This window comes from Daucus carota, chromosome 2, assembly GCF_001625215.2.
Source record: "Daucus carota subsp. sativus chromosome 2, DH1 v3.0, whole genome shotgun sequence".
NCBI classification, from domain to species: Eukaryota; Viridiplantae; Streptophyta; class Magnoliopsida; order Apiales; family Apiaceae; genus Daucus; species Daucus carota.
The window spans coordinates 28191181-28209812 of NC_030382.2; the positions used below are offsets into that span (position 1 = coordinate 28191181).

Sequence of the window (18632 nt, forward strand, 5' to 3'; positions counted from 1 at the left end):
TTTAACAGCAAAATCTAATATGAATACAGCTTATTATTTTACGGGGGCATTTCTATAATTTTATAAAATTTATAATGTTGAAAAAATATCAATTTTTTGAAACATACCTTCATATTTTAAATTTTATGGGGGCGATGGGCAGTTCTATAATTTCGTATATAATGGTGAAAAAATGTTAATTTTTTGAAAAAGACCTTTATATTTTATATTTTATGGGGGCACTTTTATAATTTCATAAAAAGATACCGATAATTTTTTTTTTAAAAATATTGAGTTTGAACTAAATACAACATTTTTATTAAATGGACTTAGTTGAAACGCCTCCATGACTTACCTTATGTTTCAAAAATAAATAGTTATCTTTAGAAAAAATCATATAGAAATGTATTATTTTTTCTATATGATTTTTTCTGAAAATAAATACCTATCTTTATTTAATAATGAATATGAGAGAGGTTAATAGACTAATACATAATCAAGCAAACTCCTAACTTAAGTACCAACTCATAAAATTTATATACATATAACTACAAATAGACATTATCCTAACGTTTTTATCATTAAATTCAAACAAGAGTTAACTGTTGTGCAAACTTTTTAATATTCAATGATTAAGTCCCAAGTTAAATCTAATTTTGTAATCCGTTTTCAAATTTTTTGAATCCAATGTCCCAACTGCAAGTTGGACATGAATTAATCACCTGGTGGTCTCCAACTTAACTTTCTCTCCATACATGTAGAAGCAACGATGTTTTAACAGAGTTTCAATAGGCAGAGAATTTCATGTAACATGAAACGAGGAAGGAACAGGAATACACTTCTCATATTTGAGGAAAGGTTTCAAGCTCTTAAACTTATAGGAAATGATTAATAGTGTCGGAAGTCTTTTTAGTTTCAATTCATCAAAAGATGAGTACAGGGTGTACAAGGAAGATGAACCCGTTGGAGTTGCCTTTCACATAGTAGGAATGCAGGATTGGATGGTTGATAAATAATCTGAAATTAGACCTGCAGTTGTACAAAAATAGTAGACAATCCAAGAAACACTCCATTACTAATTACTAATTTATGCACATGGGGACGCCGATTGCTGCTCAATGGTAGCAGCCACGTCCCTAAACTCTTTGGTGCCTAGTGATCATGAAGAACCAATAAAATGTTTCTCGTTTTATTTTCGAACCCATCAAATGCCTTACGTTTTATTTCACTATTTTATGGCTTCAATTTTTTCTATTTTATGACTGAAACTGCTTAAGTTTATACAAGAATCAGCAAAAAAAGAAAAATTTTATTATAGCTGCTAACTACGTCTACATCACCTCATTTCGACAGCAATTGCAATGGCCTTTGTTTCCCCTCTGTTTTGACAGCAGTTGCAAACTTCCAATGGCACTTTCTGCTGGGAAATAAAACGGGATGTGGGGGAGTATTCGTCACAATGTCTCCTTCGTGCATACCCTTGTCTACGCCTGCTAAGCTGTATAAACAAAACCTGATCTAATCCTGTCTTCAGGTTATATATATCCAGTGCCAGAGTAGTAATTAAGTTGGAATTTGCGCAGTTTATTTTGATAGTGAACGTAGCTTAATATTGGTTTTTGCTGTAATCCATCATATATGATCGCAGAGTGGAACCCAAGTAGACAAAAATACAAGGCTACACTAGGAAGTACATTTCAGTAAGATGAAATCAGAAAAAGAGTGGATGAGTTGTTATTACAAAAACTTGGTTCATTCATACAAGTATCAAGTTTGCACCTCTTTCTCTGTTATGTTGTACATAATAGGTACGTATGGTTGATATTAATGACTCCTGCATTCTTACGGATGTGATCCACACGGGAATGTACACCCAACTGTACTGATACTCTCTTAACAATGGTAATGCTAATCTAAACTATGTCGCTTTTTCATTAGAAGATCCATATATTTACCTTTTCTGTCTTTGTTCGACGTGACGAGCTTGGAGGAGACTAAAGTTTTACTGATTCAGATGTGTTTGCTATCACTTGTATATTGCTTTTAGTCACATTCTTCTGTTGTGCCTGACCAAAAAATGGAATAAAACTTATTTAATGCCAACCAACAAACAACAAAGCATGTGAATTCCACGCTACATTTTGTTGCTAATATCGCAAGCATACCTACAACTGACTGGTCTAATAACCCTAAAGTGCAGATGGAAGGCTTTGGAACAATTCCAATGGCATGGAAAAGAAAATATCCTTATCTTAGAACGCATTCTTTCTACCGATCTACGTTATAAACCAAATGAAATTGTAACTGCCTTTCCAGCATAATAGAGTCCTAATCCATTTTACTTTTTAACCCAATAAGTTTCCAGTCGCACATTGAACATTACCCTAACCAGTTATACACTAAAGAACAAGCATCTAATGCTTCAAAACCATGATGACCTCGGCAGATTCGATTTCAATACATATAAAACATTGGATATAAATGTGTAAAAGAAAAAAAACAAATGTTGATGTGTTCCAAACTAAAACTAGTCATTTCTTTGTCTTCCTGATATGACCAAAGAGGCTAGACTTATACGAACCTGTTTATGTGAGTCGGACCTTTCTCATACCCTATTATAGCAGGAGCCTTGTGTATTAAAAAAAACTTAAAAACAGAAATATCACAGGCCGTACCTGCAATCTCTTACTTTACTCTGAACCCTCTGAACTCGTGATTCAACCAACTTTGGCTCATGTAGTTTTCGTTTTTCTGCCCGCACCCTTAATATGCTGTCTTTCGGTTCTTGAGATGTGGCAATTTCCATCTTCTCCGTATCCTCTAAGCTTAAGCATTCATCCTCAGAGAGTGAGAGATAAGAAACAAGTAAAACAAGATTCAGCCCTGCGAGAAAAGGGAAATCCTGCGAATTTGATGACACACTTTCATCATTCTCTTCAAGTCCTTCTTCATGTAGATTCACATGTTCATCTTCTGGTATATTTTCCATGTTATAATCCGGCCACAACACTGTTGTCGAAACATTCACACAGCCATAATTAGTTCACAAATAGAAAAAAAATCCATCCAAGATAAATTGCAGAAAGGATTCTAAAATAAACACATACAATAGAAAACATCAACAGGTAGAGGTAAAAGCAGCGGCGGATTAAAAATTTCAATAATAAATTTCATATTTTATACAGAAAATTATCAATATTTTTTTTAAAAAAGAATATGGTCTGTTTGGAAACTTGGATTTGATCCAATGACATGTTTAAATACACAGAAAAAGTTAGATTCAAATTTCATTTGAAATCCACGACATCCAAACACTAATGTAAGCTTAGAATCTGAAATGACACATCAATCCATAACATCTGAAATCCAAAATTTGAAATCTTACGTTAATTAAACTCTCCGTCTATAAATTTCTCGATCAGCTGATAAATTTGGTGTGTGCATATCAAATGAATGATCACAGAAATAATAAGGACTAGTTAACATATTAATATCAGAAAATGAAAATGAATAATCTTAAATCATCTACAAAAATAAAAATTGCAAAATATTACAAAGATGAAAAACCCAGAAAAGAAAAAGAGAATTGCTGACCTCCTGATGAGCTGCGAAGAAAGCAAGGAGAAAAGAGCAGCCGAAAGCATGTATAATATGTATATAAGAGTGAATGATATCTATGGAGTCCGTCCGATGATCCGGCTGTATCAAGGAAGAGAATTACAGGCTTCTGGGGTTTGACAATTCTTCATCCCTCGCTCCCGGCTTCCCCACGGATTTGCCTTTTTATATCTACATATGATAACTAGCTATATCAGCTCAGCACCTATGGCTTCTGATATTTGTTATTTTACTTTATATATTTTAATATTTTAAATTTAGGAAATTTATGAAAATGTTATTTTTGTAAAAGAAAAATTTACAAGTTCACTGGTTTTTAGAAATATTGTCGGAAAATATTTTTCAATGGAATGCAACTGAATATATGACTTCTTTATATTTGGAAAAATACGTATCCATCTTATTCCGGGTCTATTTGTGAGTGCTATTAAAAATTATTTTGCTGGTAAAAAAAGTGTTGTTGAAATAAGAAAGTTGTTTGGTAATTTTTTTTGATATTTGCATATTTTGAGTTATAACGTAAACAAATATTTTTGATGAGGTTTGATAGTGAAATTTATTTCTGTTTCTAGTAAAAGCTGAAAGTAGTTTTTTTTGTAAAAGTATGGGATAAACTGCTTTCCTAAAAGGAGCTTTTGAGCTAAGATCTACTGTTCAGCAAAACTATTTTAAATTTACCAAACAATTTTTCACCTATTTTTCGACAAAAAATTGTTGTATGCAACAACAACTCCAATCCATACTATACCTTATTACAACTCGTACAACTCGGTGGCTGATGTTTTGATTGGATAGCAGATATCAGTATATTGGTTTTTTTTACCCAGATTCCAAGCCAATGCTCAGAATGACGAAGTTGAACAAACAATAGGTTTACTGATCTCCAATTAAGAATGAAATAGGCCTATTTTTCTATTCATATTGGAATGTTTGAAGGGCATAAAAGCGCTATCTAGAGTTGTCCGAATTGTGGTAAATCACCTCCTCACACAGCCTGTTTTTGAACATTCTAACTCTAATCAATGTTCCTTCAAGAGTAACAAACGCATTACGAACAAATTCTGAGTGCTCGGCCCGCCTACCCTGTGTGGTAGTGGGGGAGCCCCCATTCCTATATATGATATTTGAGTTTTTTCTTCACTTCCAACAGTTTGAACTGATGTATTCGAGATGCCACAAAAGCTTTTTTTGGAGTTTCGCTCGGCCGTTTTGAATGCTTCTAAAATGACATCGAAACTTGAAAAATCTGGTATCCTAAAAAATATTCTCGGATTTTTTTTTCTGATTTTTTGAAAATTTTTTGATTTTATAAATCTTTTTTATCAGAATTACTTTGATAGAAGACTTGGACTAATGGAACTCAATACTTTTCGACGGCACCACCCAGAAAAGATAGTTCGTAGTTGACATGATTTTCATGTATTTTTCGCATAATTTTTCGGGGAGCCACAAACGTCTTTATACTCATCGAAATGAGCCCGAAACTTCGCGGGAACACGGGGTTACTATGCCTTATGTCTGAGACTTGTGCTTTTTTATTTTGATAGAAGCGAACGGAAAAAAGATAAAGAAGAGGAAAATTTAGTGTCCTCACATCACACCCACATCGGTCTTATGTGCTAAGTCAGGTCATTATGTGACCCCTAATCTTGGAGGGTCGCATGGTTAAGGGTCGCGAAATAAAGGCCTCGTGCCCATAACAGATGATGGCCTCGCCCGCGAGCCAAAGTGACATAAGGGACATATATTATGTAAATTGTGCAATGCATGAGTAATAAAAATGTGGAAAAATGAATGACCACTTACTTTGGATATCTAGCGATGAAGATGTTGAAGACTGAGGGGTTGCTTTGCTAGATGAAGATGGGGGGCTGCTCACCTATCTGGTAAATACTCTTATGCGAACCAGTTCGAGAGCGAGGAACACAGAGAAACTGGTTTCCGATAATGTCCAAATGTGGAAATGATTGCAAATCATTTGCATATTAATAGGCAGAGGAGGGAGAACCACACTCAGGACACGTGGCACCTCCTCATTCACTGCCTCCCCATAAATGCCCGAAAGCTGTGGGCACATTAATGACAAGTGGGGCCTTGTGTCATGTCCTCACATCGCAGGTCCCTTCACCTACCTGGGGGCACTATCTCGGGACTTGCCTCTACCAGGTCGCTAATAAAGGCCTTGCTATTTTTTGGGACGTTTCACTAGCCTAATCAAATGTAGACATATGTGCTTCTTCTCTCAAGGCCTCGCTGTGATCCTCTTTGCATCACTAATGGCGACTAGGAATTGGGGGTGGTTGTTATTCCCAAAATCGACATGGACCTTGGCAGGACATTTAGATATGGATTACCAAGGCGGGCCATCTACCTCAATTAATGATTCCACCCTAATATTAGAATTGGACAAGTCCTTTGGACTCATTGCTAGGCCACTCCACTAACGAGCCTCCCTTACTTAGAAGATTCATCTGTTAGATATTTAGCTATTAATATCTAATATTGTAAAAAAAAAAAAAAATTGAATATTTTAGATATATCATTTCTGATCAGAATGATTTGGTCAAAGATATGATTCCGTAGTAATGTTGTTTTCTTCCCGTTAAACAACAGTTATGTTTTTATGTATTGATTTATAATCAAACATATTAATATCTCCATAAAACTATACATCAGTTACAAGTTTAGAGCCTATATAACTCTGGTTTTGTAAAAGAAGCTGAACAACAAAAAGAAAACAAGCTCTCTCCTCTGATGCTATTCTCCCTATTTCAAAGCTCTGCTAGTCTTCATAAATCAGAAAATACAAACCTTTGTTTTCTAGTTCTGTAAGAACTTCTGTTCTTCAACCTGCTTAAGGCTTTTACTTGTATATATATCAATTATATACACACATTATATAGTATCATTTAGGAGTTATTTTGGAGCATTTGGAAAATCATTGTTTCTATCTATAATCGTTCGTGTACAAGAAGAGCTAAACTTATTTGGGTGTTGTACCACTAAGGAGTTGCCGGAATAACCTTACACGAGAGGGGCACGATTCCTTAGAGCAGTGTTTTCACATACCTCACCAAGCCACTCTCTAAACCCTGTTAATTTAGTTTATATTTCATATTTTATATCTTTGAATTGCTTGTCTACCTTGTTGATTTACTCTGCAAAAATTATTGTGTTGTTCTGTTTTCATCATCTGTTTTCATTAATTTGCTGCTTGAGATCATTGTTCTATAGTTGTTAAATTGGTTTTGTGTAGGCTACACACTGTTACTTGTTTGTTTTTGGTTCTGAGAGACAAAGTTCAGTACGTTATGGTTCTATGTACTACAAACCTAATTGTTTATTAACTAATTACCAATTCACTGATATAAACTGAGAAACACCTAAGATTAATTACACCATAGCTAGCTTATATAACATCATCAAGGTCTAAGGATTACTTCCAAGGGGTCATCACCCTAGAGATCATCATCTGAAGGATCGTTGTAAGCATCAACAGTGAGCCTTGGGATCACTAATCCCTTGGCCTCACTATCTCTTGCCTCGCTGTGTGGGCTTTGTTATGATCAAGATCGCTAGTCTAGAGGTCATCACTCTAAGGCTCATTCTTCAGGAAGGCTCTCAAGCATCATCATCTCTACTACAAGTCGGCCTCCACTAAGGGGTCATTAACTTTATACACTAAGTCCCTTGTGGGCTCTCATTAGGGCTACGCCCTCTATTTTGGGTTCCCTCACCCCATGAGAGGATGATCAAGGCATGAAGGCTCATGACCAGTCCAGGCTGGGGCTCATGAGTGTACAAAATGAGGTCTTTAACTCCGTTATCTCGAGGTCTCAACCTCCGTTTATTTGATCGTTATCCATTCTCTGGAATACTCCCTGATAGCCCCTTGCCATTTGGGCCTAGGACATTTGAGTATGGGCCCTCCTTGACGGCGGCTTTCACGGTCCAACGGACCTAGGCCTTGATGGAGTGGACCAACACCTAGCCCATCTAGGTTATTTGGCTCGAAAGAACTATGGTAGCTTGAACCCCTATAAATAGGGTATGTAGGCCTCCTGTGGCTCATAACCAGATTCTTGTTGAGAACGTTTGGGAAATCTTTCTCTCGTTTGCTCAAGGATCAAACACAAGATTAGCTACAATATCCATCACCCATCGTCCTGTATTCTTCACAACATCCTTCCTACAATCACACAAGTTGTCACATTTGTTGTTAACCACTTTCTCCCTTTATTAGATACTAGTTGATAACCCGTGCCAAGCACGAGTTTAAATAAAATTTTTAAATTTGTTATTTATTTAAAGAATAATGTCTTTTTTAGTTACGTTATGATATTTTTATAATAAAACCTATTTAAATTATTGTTTTTAAATGATATTTAAATTATTGTTATTTAATATAAGACTTTCTATATATTAAAATTTGATCCTACTTTAAATTTATTTCATAACAATATGGGTCCATGTTCTATGGAGTCCACAAAATAAGAGTATTGACGTCCAAACTTATTTAAAAATAATCTACTCGTTTCAATTTTAATTTTTTTAGGCTACAATATTTGTAAACATCTGATAATTTGCAGGTTATGTTCTACAATATAATCGTTGCAATCAAAAGATAAAACAATTATATTATAAATCAGTAAACACTATATATGTTTTAAAATATAATTCATAAGTAGAACAATGATCTTAATGATTGTAAATGTTGAAAGATGTTAATGATTAATTGATAATTATATATTTAAAACTACTTAAAGATGGTAACTTATATATAAAATTTGAATAATTAAAGATATTATTTATGATTAAACTAAAAGATTATGACTGGTACTTACTGCGTACTTTATGGAACTTAACTCTAACAATATGTTTTATTTTAGTAAAATTATTATGTTGTTTGATGATTTTTAAATTGTGAAAATAATATTCACGGTCAACACATATATATAAGTTCGTTTACAACGTCTTTAATCTCGAACAAAAATTCAAAATTTTAAGTCACAATTATTTTATTCATTTAATAGGCAAACATTATATATAAATTTAGTTGGAGTTTTTTAAAATCTTATGATTGTTGTAGTTGTTTGATAAACTGATATTGTAGTTTGGCAAAATTAATTAATTTTCCAAATGTAATTTGATATCAAATATTTTGACGTGTGTCTAGAGTTTTAGTTCTTTTGTTATATGTTGCAATATGGATAATGACTTCATTTTCTTTGAGTTTCTATTTGTCAAGTCAGTGTTACCACCGCCTTATTCGTCTTTATCGCAATCTTCTGAAAAACACTGAATGATAACAATTATTATTATTAAAAAAATATGACCGAGCTTTTTGGTACTTTGGTATCAATATTGAATCTTGTTTATTTTAATTCTGAAATATAATAGAAATTTTATAGATTTGTTTCGTAAATTAAATTGTATGAGTTTTAAAAATTAAAACGAATATTTGATGTATGTCTAAAGTTTCGGTTCTTTTATTATATGTTGCAATATGGACAATGACTTCATTTTTTTTAGTTTTCATTTGTCAAGTCAGTGTTACCACCGCCTTATTCGTCTTTATCGTAATTTTATGAAAAACAATAAATGATAATGATTATTATTATTAAAAAATATATGATCAAGTTTTTTGGTACTTTGGTATCAATATTGAATCTTGTTTATTTTAATTAGGAAATATGATAGAAATTTTATAAATTTATTTCATAAATTAAATTGTATGGGTTTTAAAAATTAAAACGAATAATTTTGTTGACATTATTATTCTATTGATAGGATATTATATTAATATCAATATGAACTCTTTATTTATTTGAACTCTGAAGCATGATAAAAGATTTATAGAGTTGTTCCGTATATTAAATTATTTGAGTTTTAAAAAATTAAAACAAATAATTTTGTTGGTAATATATTTTTATTAGTGAGATAATTGTTATAATACAAAATCTTGTCAAATATAGAAGTTTTTTTTATAATAGTAATAATTGTTAAATAAAAAATAATATGATGATAGCCAAATTTTGATATGAATTTTATAGAACTGTTTCATAAGTTAAATTGTTAGTGATGTAACTGTGTGGATAGGATAAATGTTATATTAAGAAATCCTAAACACCATGGAAGTCTTTTTATAATAGAATAATAATCTTAATCAATATTGAAAATTTTAATAATAAAATCCGAATCAATATAGAATTCTTTTCGTAATTGTATAATAATAATTACAAAATCGTAAAAATGTATAATAATAAGTATAAAATCCTAACAATATGAAAATCTTTTCATAATTCTATAATGGTTATTGTTATTAAATAAAAAATTTATATAATATTGTCCTAATCAACCTTGAAATTTTTAATAATAAAATTCTAATCAATACAGAAATCTTTCATTCTCCTAATGAATATTGAGGTCTTTAATAATAAAATTTTATTCAATATAGAAGTCTTTTGATAATAATATAATAATGACTATAAAATCCTAATTAATATGAAAGTGACCGAATTTTGGTATTTTGGTACCGATGTTCCACCGAAACGTGGTTTCACTTATTAATAAAGGGTATTGATGTTGAAAGAAAGATCTTTAGATAGTTCCGACGATATACTGAATAATATTTTGGTGTCGTTTTCTCTTGATATTCCTCCACCATATACAGGCTTGAGAGTGTATCACCTCCGTTCCAAAATATAGAAACCGCTTTATTTTTAATTATTACTTACAAATCAATATTATTAATAATATGAGATGTAATTTATGAATTTTATGGGATGTAGTTAACTGAAAATTTAATGGATATTATTTGATTTGTAAATTTTAATAGATTATGTCTGATTTTGATTTTATGCGTATTTTTGATAAAATGTTGTGGAGTATTTATGATTTAAGTACAATACTTCTAAATTTCATGAATTTTAGTGGAATTTTAAAATCTTAAAATATATTGAACAATCTCATAATATAAATCATCTTATTAAGTTCGAAAAAATCCGCGAGGGTCTGAATACCATCAGATTTTAGTGGATTTTAAATAATTGCAATTGAATATCATTAGATTTTTAAGTATAATTCAAAATTCTGATTGAATACAACCTTATTTGTAGTATAATTTAAAATTCTAATTGAATATCTCAATTCTCTGATAAGTTTTTGAATCCCGAGTTAAATGACAAAAAATTCGTAGATAATTTTCTTTTAACATCTCAATTGAATGCACCGCTTGAATATAATTAACAGATATATTTTGTAATTCTCATTCTGTGAAATAGATATACTCTCTTTATTCTATTTAATACTATATGTTTTTCTTCAACTGCTCGACACACATTTCAATACTCCTATAAATTACACAATTATATTCCATAGGAGTATTAAAACGTGTGATGTGTCCTCCCATATATAATATTCGGGGACGGAGGGAGCAGTATTTAGCAACTTAACGTTCGCTGTGTCTGCTTATATTCTTACCAGGATCTCTAAAATAATATTTGTACGGACGTCCATAGGTGTGTAAACAGGCCGAGCCGAGTCGAACACTGCCGGCCTCGGCTCGAGATCGATTTAAAAGTTCCGGGCTCGAGTTCGACCGAACCTTTAATTTCAAGTTCGATACTCGGCGCGTAAACAGTTCGATAGGCTCAAGTTCGGCTTGGAAGCTCAAATCGAGTCACCAAATATTGACAAAAATTCGAAATATGAACGGTTCAGCTCGAGTTCGATTCGATTAAATATATAAATTATAAATAAAATATTATATATTTTGTAAGGATATATATATATATACACACATATAATAAAATAAATAAAATATAGTGAAGGTTCGATAAAGCTGCGAACCCTATGAGCCGAGTAATTTGAAGCTCGAACTCAGCTCGGTAAATGGCTCGAGCTCGGCTCGATTATTACTGAATCAAATTCGAATATTTTACGAGCCAAGTTCGAGTAGCTCACGAACAGTTTGACTCGTTTACGATCACATCCACATTCACCAAGCTAGATGATCTATTCTTAGAAATTTGGCATCGGCAAGATGTGAAGGGCTCCTCTATCACTTTCTGTTTAAATTTCGCAAACCAAATACTCCGCCAGTTTCAAAAAAAATTGTCCATTATTTTTCACTAATATTTATATTTATTATATATCTGAAAGACCGGTGAAAAGAAGTATATATAATCTATTGTGGTTCCTGGTCCCCGGCAACTCGTTGCCGTGTAGAGTTTATATAACATACACATTCAAGGGCGTCAGATCTATATTTTAAGGGTCCAGATTCAAGCAATTTTTTTTTGCCATCCGCTATAATTTTCCGTGGATCGGAATTCTTCCCTTCAGCGCTACACCCGTGAAATTCAGATCTAACGATTCTGAAACTGTGTGTTGGTTAAGGCTTACCTGGCATACGGTGGCTGCGGAACAAAACCCATCTATTGTAATACATTGTTAGAATTTTAAAAAAAAATTGTAAAACTTTTAGTTAAAATATGAACAATTTGATGAGTCAATATGGTTAAGTAATATGAAAAAAAGGCACTACTCCCTCTCTTTTTTTTTTGTTATTTTTTGATACGCATTTTGATGCTCATAATATTTTCTAAAAAAAAAATTCCTGAATAAAGTTCGATGTTAAAATTTTATTTAAAAAAAATTAAAAATATTATGAAATTATATTTTTATGAAACTTTAAACAAATTTGAGTATGAATTTCTCCCCTACATTTCCATCTAGACGTGGAATTGTACAAGTTTTGAACATTTAATAAACAAGAGAGATTACGTTTCCGCCTTTCCGGGCAGCTAAGATATAAAAGATTAAAAGTCTTAATTGGAAGAGAAACTGGAAACGAAACAACTCCATTTTGATTTGAATTTGAGTTTTGATTCGGTGTAAGCAACTCGATGACTCTCATGCTTTAATGCTGTGGTCATCGGTGAATGCTTGGTAGCTGAATCAAAAATTCTCAACAGAGATGAATGATCTTACATTTATCCGCATCCTTGACAATCAAGAGCAGTAGCCTATGTCACCCCTGTAGTCCTTTTTGAGAGTTTCCGAAGAAAAAAAATGCTTCATACATAAAATTGAATACAAAATTTTTCACAAAATGAAATTTCCGTTGGAATGACCCTGCACTAATAGTACTAATTAGAACATTCCACCTCAATTGTCATATCATTTTGTGCAAAATTTTGTATTCAATTTTGTGCATGCAGCACTACTTTTCGAGAAATACCGATAGTTGTGCGTTTTGGAGTTCCTCTGCTCAGTAGCTTTAAATTCCGATGAAGGTGTCAGCAGCTCCATTATGGATAGGTAATAAATGCATGGCAAGGGAAGAGTATTGTATCGCTGAGTCGCTTGTTCAATCAGGGAAGACTATATAACACCAACCTAGCAGAGCTCAGAATCGGATACATGGCCAGATGATCTACGTGGTCTTGGACTCATCACCCTTTCAGAATTCATCCTCAGAGCGCGTCCTGCTGATGTTGTTTTTGGAGGTCTCACTGACCGTGATTTGGGCGTTCCTGTGAATACAACAACAATGACATCGACGTAAGTGCATGCTCTTCAAGGATTGTAATTTAAAGAATAGAAAACAAGTGAAATAAAATGCATTCATTAGTAATAGCTACGCATAAGTACAGTACTCCCTTGGAAATTAGTCTTCCGCTCTCAGGATTAACTAAATGAAAAGTTTCACTTGTCTATCTGTTTAGGATAAATCAACCAGTATTTTGACTAAAAGTATTATAGTTCTTCCTTTTCGGGTTAAACTTGTACTCAAGCTTACTTAAACGAGCCGAACTCTGAGTTTTGTTCATAAACGACTCTGTTCATTTCCAGCCCTGCTTTCCGGATAAGCTTATTCTCTACTATTATATGTTAAATTGCTTTTACTAATTCTCCCCGTATTATGTTTAGCGGCTTATATATATGTTGACAAACAAAACCTGAAGTAGCTGGATTCGAAACCCAGCCAGACTAGAAATACGGAGTATAATATATGAACCTCTTACCCCTTCTCCTTTTCCCTCTGTCAATGTTGCCAATTCCCAGAATTCCCTACGTGATAGGAGATAGGAAAAAAAACACTTCATTATATTTGCAATCTGATTCCTGTATAGTTTGCTTACCGATCAAATTCCCATTTTATTGGGAGTTAAAAGCAGCACAGCACAGCACAGTGCCACACTGCCACTTGTGCCAATAGCCTTTTCACTGATCTTGATGATAGGAAATCTTTCTTTTTTATAATACCCACGGCAAGCAAAAAAGATGGGGCAAAGTGCTCATAGCACGACTTTTCTATGAGATTTTTACTGATTTTTAAAAATAAAGAGTGAACATGGGGCTATAAGACCATGGCACACTACGGTCCTGGGGCACCATAGCATGTCGGGTAAGGGGGGAGATACTTGACTTAACCACTCCCATTTTTAAGGGCAGTGCCACCCTTATCCTTGAGGTTTATGGATAACCGGAGCTTGTTAAATCCCACTGTTGGAAAGTTATAAAAGATGACCTGTTATTTTGGTCAAAGGCACTGTTAAGCCCTATGTTTTGATTCTATACTCATTGCCCTAATTCAGAAACTTCTTCACCAATTCCGATCTAAAGAAGAGCTCTGTTACTTTTTTGATAAATCAATATCTCTTGGAGGATGAGTTGAATCCTCACTATTCGTTTTAAGTAACACGGATTTTGCTAACGGACCAATGTAGAGATAAGAAATGAAGTTTCAGCTTTTGGAGGATGTTAGGCAACTTACACTGTATGCAAGTCTAAGTAATAACTCTTTCATAACAGGCTTTGTTTATATATACTTTCACGTGTTATAAACTAAAGGACATGGTATCATGAATACTGTGATGATATGAATTTTGTTGTTTGCAGTTTGTTCTGGCAATGAATTCAAAGTTTGTACTTCATGATCTCACAATGATAAACAAAAAAACATATGAAATTGTTCAGATATGAGAAACAGATGACAATCATATTATATGCGTGGTACTGTGTGTAATGATTTCTGGTAAACATGTATGTATGTATGTGGATGTTCACAGAAAAGCTTTACCTGGACTTTTGCTCTGTTTCAGATCTGGAATCTTCTTCAGTGATGAAATTCTCTTAGGCCTAGGTGCAAGACTATCTGGGGAAATGACGGTCCTCCTCTCGATTACAGGTGAAAATGATTCGTCCAATATCAAGTTGTCATCTCCAGCTGTTGAAGTGACATCACTTCCTGATTCAGAAGTTTCTCTTTGACTTGATACAGATTTCTCCTTCTCAACTATTCTGTAACTGAAAATTTGAAATGGCAGATCCGATATTGGCAATAAATCTGAACTTTCCCAGTAGGCATAGGTTTGTCGAAGCTTTGCATCTATTTCAGTGTAATCTACCACTGGCATTGGAGCTTCTGGTTGGCTGTGGTCAGGATTCATCAATAAAAAACGCTTGATGTATCGGAGAATCCTACAAATTGAAGAGAAACTTGGTCGTTGAGTAGGATCAGAATGCCAACATCTTTTAGTCAAGCTCATTACGTATTTTGGTGATTGAAATGGAAACAATGGTCTCTCTCCAGTCCTTATGTTGTGACTCACTTTATCTCCTTGCAGATGGCCATCTTCAAAAGGTACTTTACCAGTTAAAAGTTGGAAGCATATCATTCCAAAGCTGTACACATCAGCTTTTTCAGTGTATTTGGATTTGATATCATCTGCCTGATCTTGTTCCTCCAGAACTTCCGGAGCATACCAGATAGAAGGATTTGATTCATTTTGGGCTGCAGAAGATTTTTGTGCAAGACTAAAAGAAGATGATAAACCAAATCCTGAAACTTTTGCGTGCAAGTAACCATCCAGTGGGGGATTCCTTGCTTTCACAAGGATGTTTGAAGGATTAAGATTTCCATGGTAAATTTGCTTTGAATGTAGATACTCCATTCCTCTTGCAATCTGAAGCATAAGATCAACTGCAGCTGGAAGAGAGAATGGAACTCGCTTTTTTGCACCACTAATTTCTTTCATGTAGCTAGAGAGATCACGGGTCATGAGTTCCATAACCAGAAAACACTCCTTTTTTTCCTCATCAGTGAACCCACAAAACGTGTGCATTATATGAGGGTGTGAAAGACATAATTCTTGAGATATCTCAGGAATCACTGGCTCGATGTCTCCAAAAAAGTGTCTTAGACAAAAGCTTTCTCCCAACCACTGGATCTCCTTGTATTGGCTTCCACCGCCTATTCGCCTCCTCACCTGATAATCCTTTGAACCAACCAATATAGAGCATGGCAAGAGCTTACCCTCCAATCTTTCACCCCCATCATTTAAATTCTTGAAAAGGAGTTCTTTAAGTCTTTGTATTCGCTTTGTCGAATTCTCTGAACTCAAATTCCCTTTCTCCTGGATTTTCCTAAGGAGAATCCATCTATCTTCCTCCCAAACTGTCTCTAGCCTACTAATAAAATCCTGCGAAACCAGATTTTGTTTCCCAAATTTCCACTGAAAAATCTTGGGATCTTTATTTTGTGTGTGATACTTCATCGAGTATAAAACTCTCTTCTTTTGCTTCTCATCTTGGTCACAACCAGACATATCTCCAGCAACCTCAATGGCTTCAATGACAACTGGAATGCAACATAGCAAGTTGTGTACGTGAAACTCTACACAATCCTTGTTCTGATAAAGGGTAACTGTCTTCGCCCACCAATCCCTAGTATCCAAACATTGTTTAATATACACTTCTCCTTCTTTGAACACCCTGTGAAGCTCTTTTAATGGTTGTTCAAGAACCTTCCATTTCGTATTTTTCTCTTCATATTTCAGGTGTTGTTTCATCTCTTCTGCAATGGTTTCGTAGGCACAGGTAAACATATCAAGTAACAAACAGCATTGCCTCTGATTAATTTGGATTTCCTCGCGGAAGACCATCAATGCTTTTAAACTTCCAACCACCTCTCCTATCTGCCTAAATTGCTCCATCTCCTTAAGACTTAACTGCCTGATTATCAACAAAAGCGTTCAATAAACGCACCTTAAAATGATCATATGCTTATGGAGATGCTTCGGAGAATCCTGGAGAAGTAAGCAAGGAACCAGGGATATTTTGTCGAATATTTCAGGCTGTTGGATTGTTGTGGAATCTCTGATATTCTTCTGATTGTGCTTTGAGCCTCTTCCTAAATGTAAAACAATGCCGGCTTCTTCTAATTGTTTTTATTTTGTTTGCAGTATCAACTTTTGATTCTATTGAACTTGTCAAGGATTTGCCGGCTACTATTAGATTTATTACCCAGAATGCTGACTCTTCCTATATAGGTACTTGAAAGAACACAAATAAAATATGTTCAATCTGTCATGTATATATTAAATATCATATATATCAGATGAATTTCAGGTTCATCTGGATGAAGAGATTGAACTATTGACAGGGGCAGATTACTCTGCAGGTAGAAATGTTGACAGTTTCGCAATATTTGAAGGAATGCACACTGCATCTTCAATACCCAACACTTGTCACCTTTTTTTTAGCCCTGTCCTGTTAAATATAGTAAACAAACATACCAGGTGTATCCGGCTTAATATCCAGGGTATACTGCACACAATCTTCCTATCCTTCAACAAATGAAGAGGTTGTTTCCCAGAAAAGACCTTCGCATGTGTGTGTATGTGTGCAAATATATAAAGAGTGTGAATTATAATATGAATAAAACAAGATACATAAGAGCATCTCCAACCATCTAAAACCCTTGGCTAAAAGGTGAGTTGACATACTTAAAATAAAAAAATTTAGTCAACAGCTCCAAAAACTCAACTCCAACCATGCTCAGCTGTTGTCTATAAATTTAACCAACCATGCTCAGCTGTTGTCTATAAATTTAACCAACCTCCTATGGATGGCTAAATTTGTCGAACCTCTATAGGTCTGTAAGAAAATCTGTAGGAAGATTGTACATCATTTATTACCATATTGAACTAATATATTCTATTTTAACAATTTAAAATATTAATAACATACTATTTTTAAATTATAGCCAACCAATATAGCCAGTACCATTGAAGCAAAATGTCTTACATGTTCAGCAAATTTTACATAATGTCTTACAGATCTAATTTAAGCAACGATTATACACAACACCGTTGGAGATGCTCTAACAAATATGCATAAACACATCAACTGATCATATAATTTAAAAGTGATCAAGACATGATAGAGCTCACGATTCACTTCACGTGATACTTACCCCTGTTGCTAATTCACCCACCAGTAATTATATCTGACAATATACTAATGATGGCTTTGATGTGAAGTCATTTTCCCTTAATCAATGAAGGCTTACAATCACGAGGAAGTACAAATAATGACTCTAATCGAGAAAATAAAACAACTTTTATACCAAGAAACTTGGAGAAAAACACCGATTGACAATTTGTATGATAAAACGAGATGCTCTACATTGTCAATACACAAATACATGAAACAATTACAATAGCATTGGGTTTAAATAGATCACTTATTCTAGCCCAATGTATCATACGCTTCACTGCGAAATTTTTGGTCTCACTTAAATCACTCAACACACTGATGGTCGCATTCCGTTAAATTAAATTAAAAAACTAACGGGAGCAGCTGAGTTGGAAAAGTAACGGCTACTTGTGCTGAGTGTATATTCCACTTTACTTCATTCCCCAGTAAACATCACTTCATTCCCCAGTAAGCATAAGTTTGTGTAGTGTATTCGGGGTTTTAGACCTGTACGTGAACTAAACGCTTAATACTACTTTCTAGCTTTATTAATGTAAAATCTTTTGTCACATTTTTTATATTTGACACTCCTCCTTGGTTGCTGCGATGGTTGATCACCTTGCTCAGAATCCTCATCCTCTTCTAAATCCTCTTCATCTTCAAAAATAACAGCTTCTTTTTGCCGGACGGGACTTGTAGGAATAACCTCTTCTAGAATTATAAATGGAGGCCATCTGACATAACCTGGAACAAGGCTATACCTCAGG

At 33.9% G+C, this 18632-nt stretch overlaps 1 protein-coding gene and 1 long non-coding RNA gene across 2 annotated transcripts; both read right to left on the bottom strand.

Moving 5' to 3' along the window:
• Positions 1 to 1685: 1685 nt before the first annotated feature.
• On the bottom strand, positions 1686 to 3791 carry LOC108206856 (uncharacterized). Its single transcript, XR_001804182.2, has 3 exons — positions 3574 to 3791; positions 2655 to 2988; positions 1686 to 2045 (listed from the first exon to the last, which is right to left on the bottom strand). It is a non-coding gene; the product is annotated as an uncharacterized LOC108206856 (long non-coding RNA).
• Positions 3792 to 12308: 8517 nt separating this feature from the next.
• On the bottom strand, positions 12309 to 16933 carry LOC108208356 (uncharacterized). Its single transcript, XM_017378886.2, has 2 exons — positions 14687 to 16933; positions 12309 to 13136 (listed from the first exon to the last, which is right to left on the bottom strand). The coding sequence occupies exons 1-2, from the start codon at positions 16599 to 16601 to the stop codon at positions 13000 to 13002; spliced, it is 2052 nt and encodes a 683-aa protein (XP_017234375.1). The 5' UTR covers positions 16602 to 16933; the 3' UTR covers positions 12309 to 12999.
• Between the last annotated feature and the right edge of the window lie 1699 nt (positions 16934 to 18632).

Coding starts and splice junctions, on each gene's coding strand:
- LOC108208356 (XM_017378886.2), bottom strand. CDS start 16,601: ATGGAGCAATTTAGGCAGATAGGAGAGGTGGTTGGAAGTTTAAAAGCA. Junction 13,137..14,686: donor GAAACAGAGCAAAAGTCCAG/GTAAAGCTTTTC, acceptor TTGTATTCACAG/GAACGCCCAAATCACGGTCA.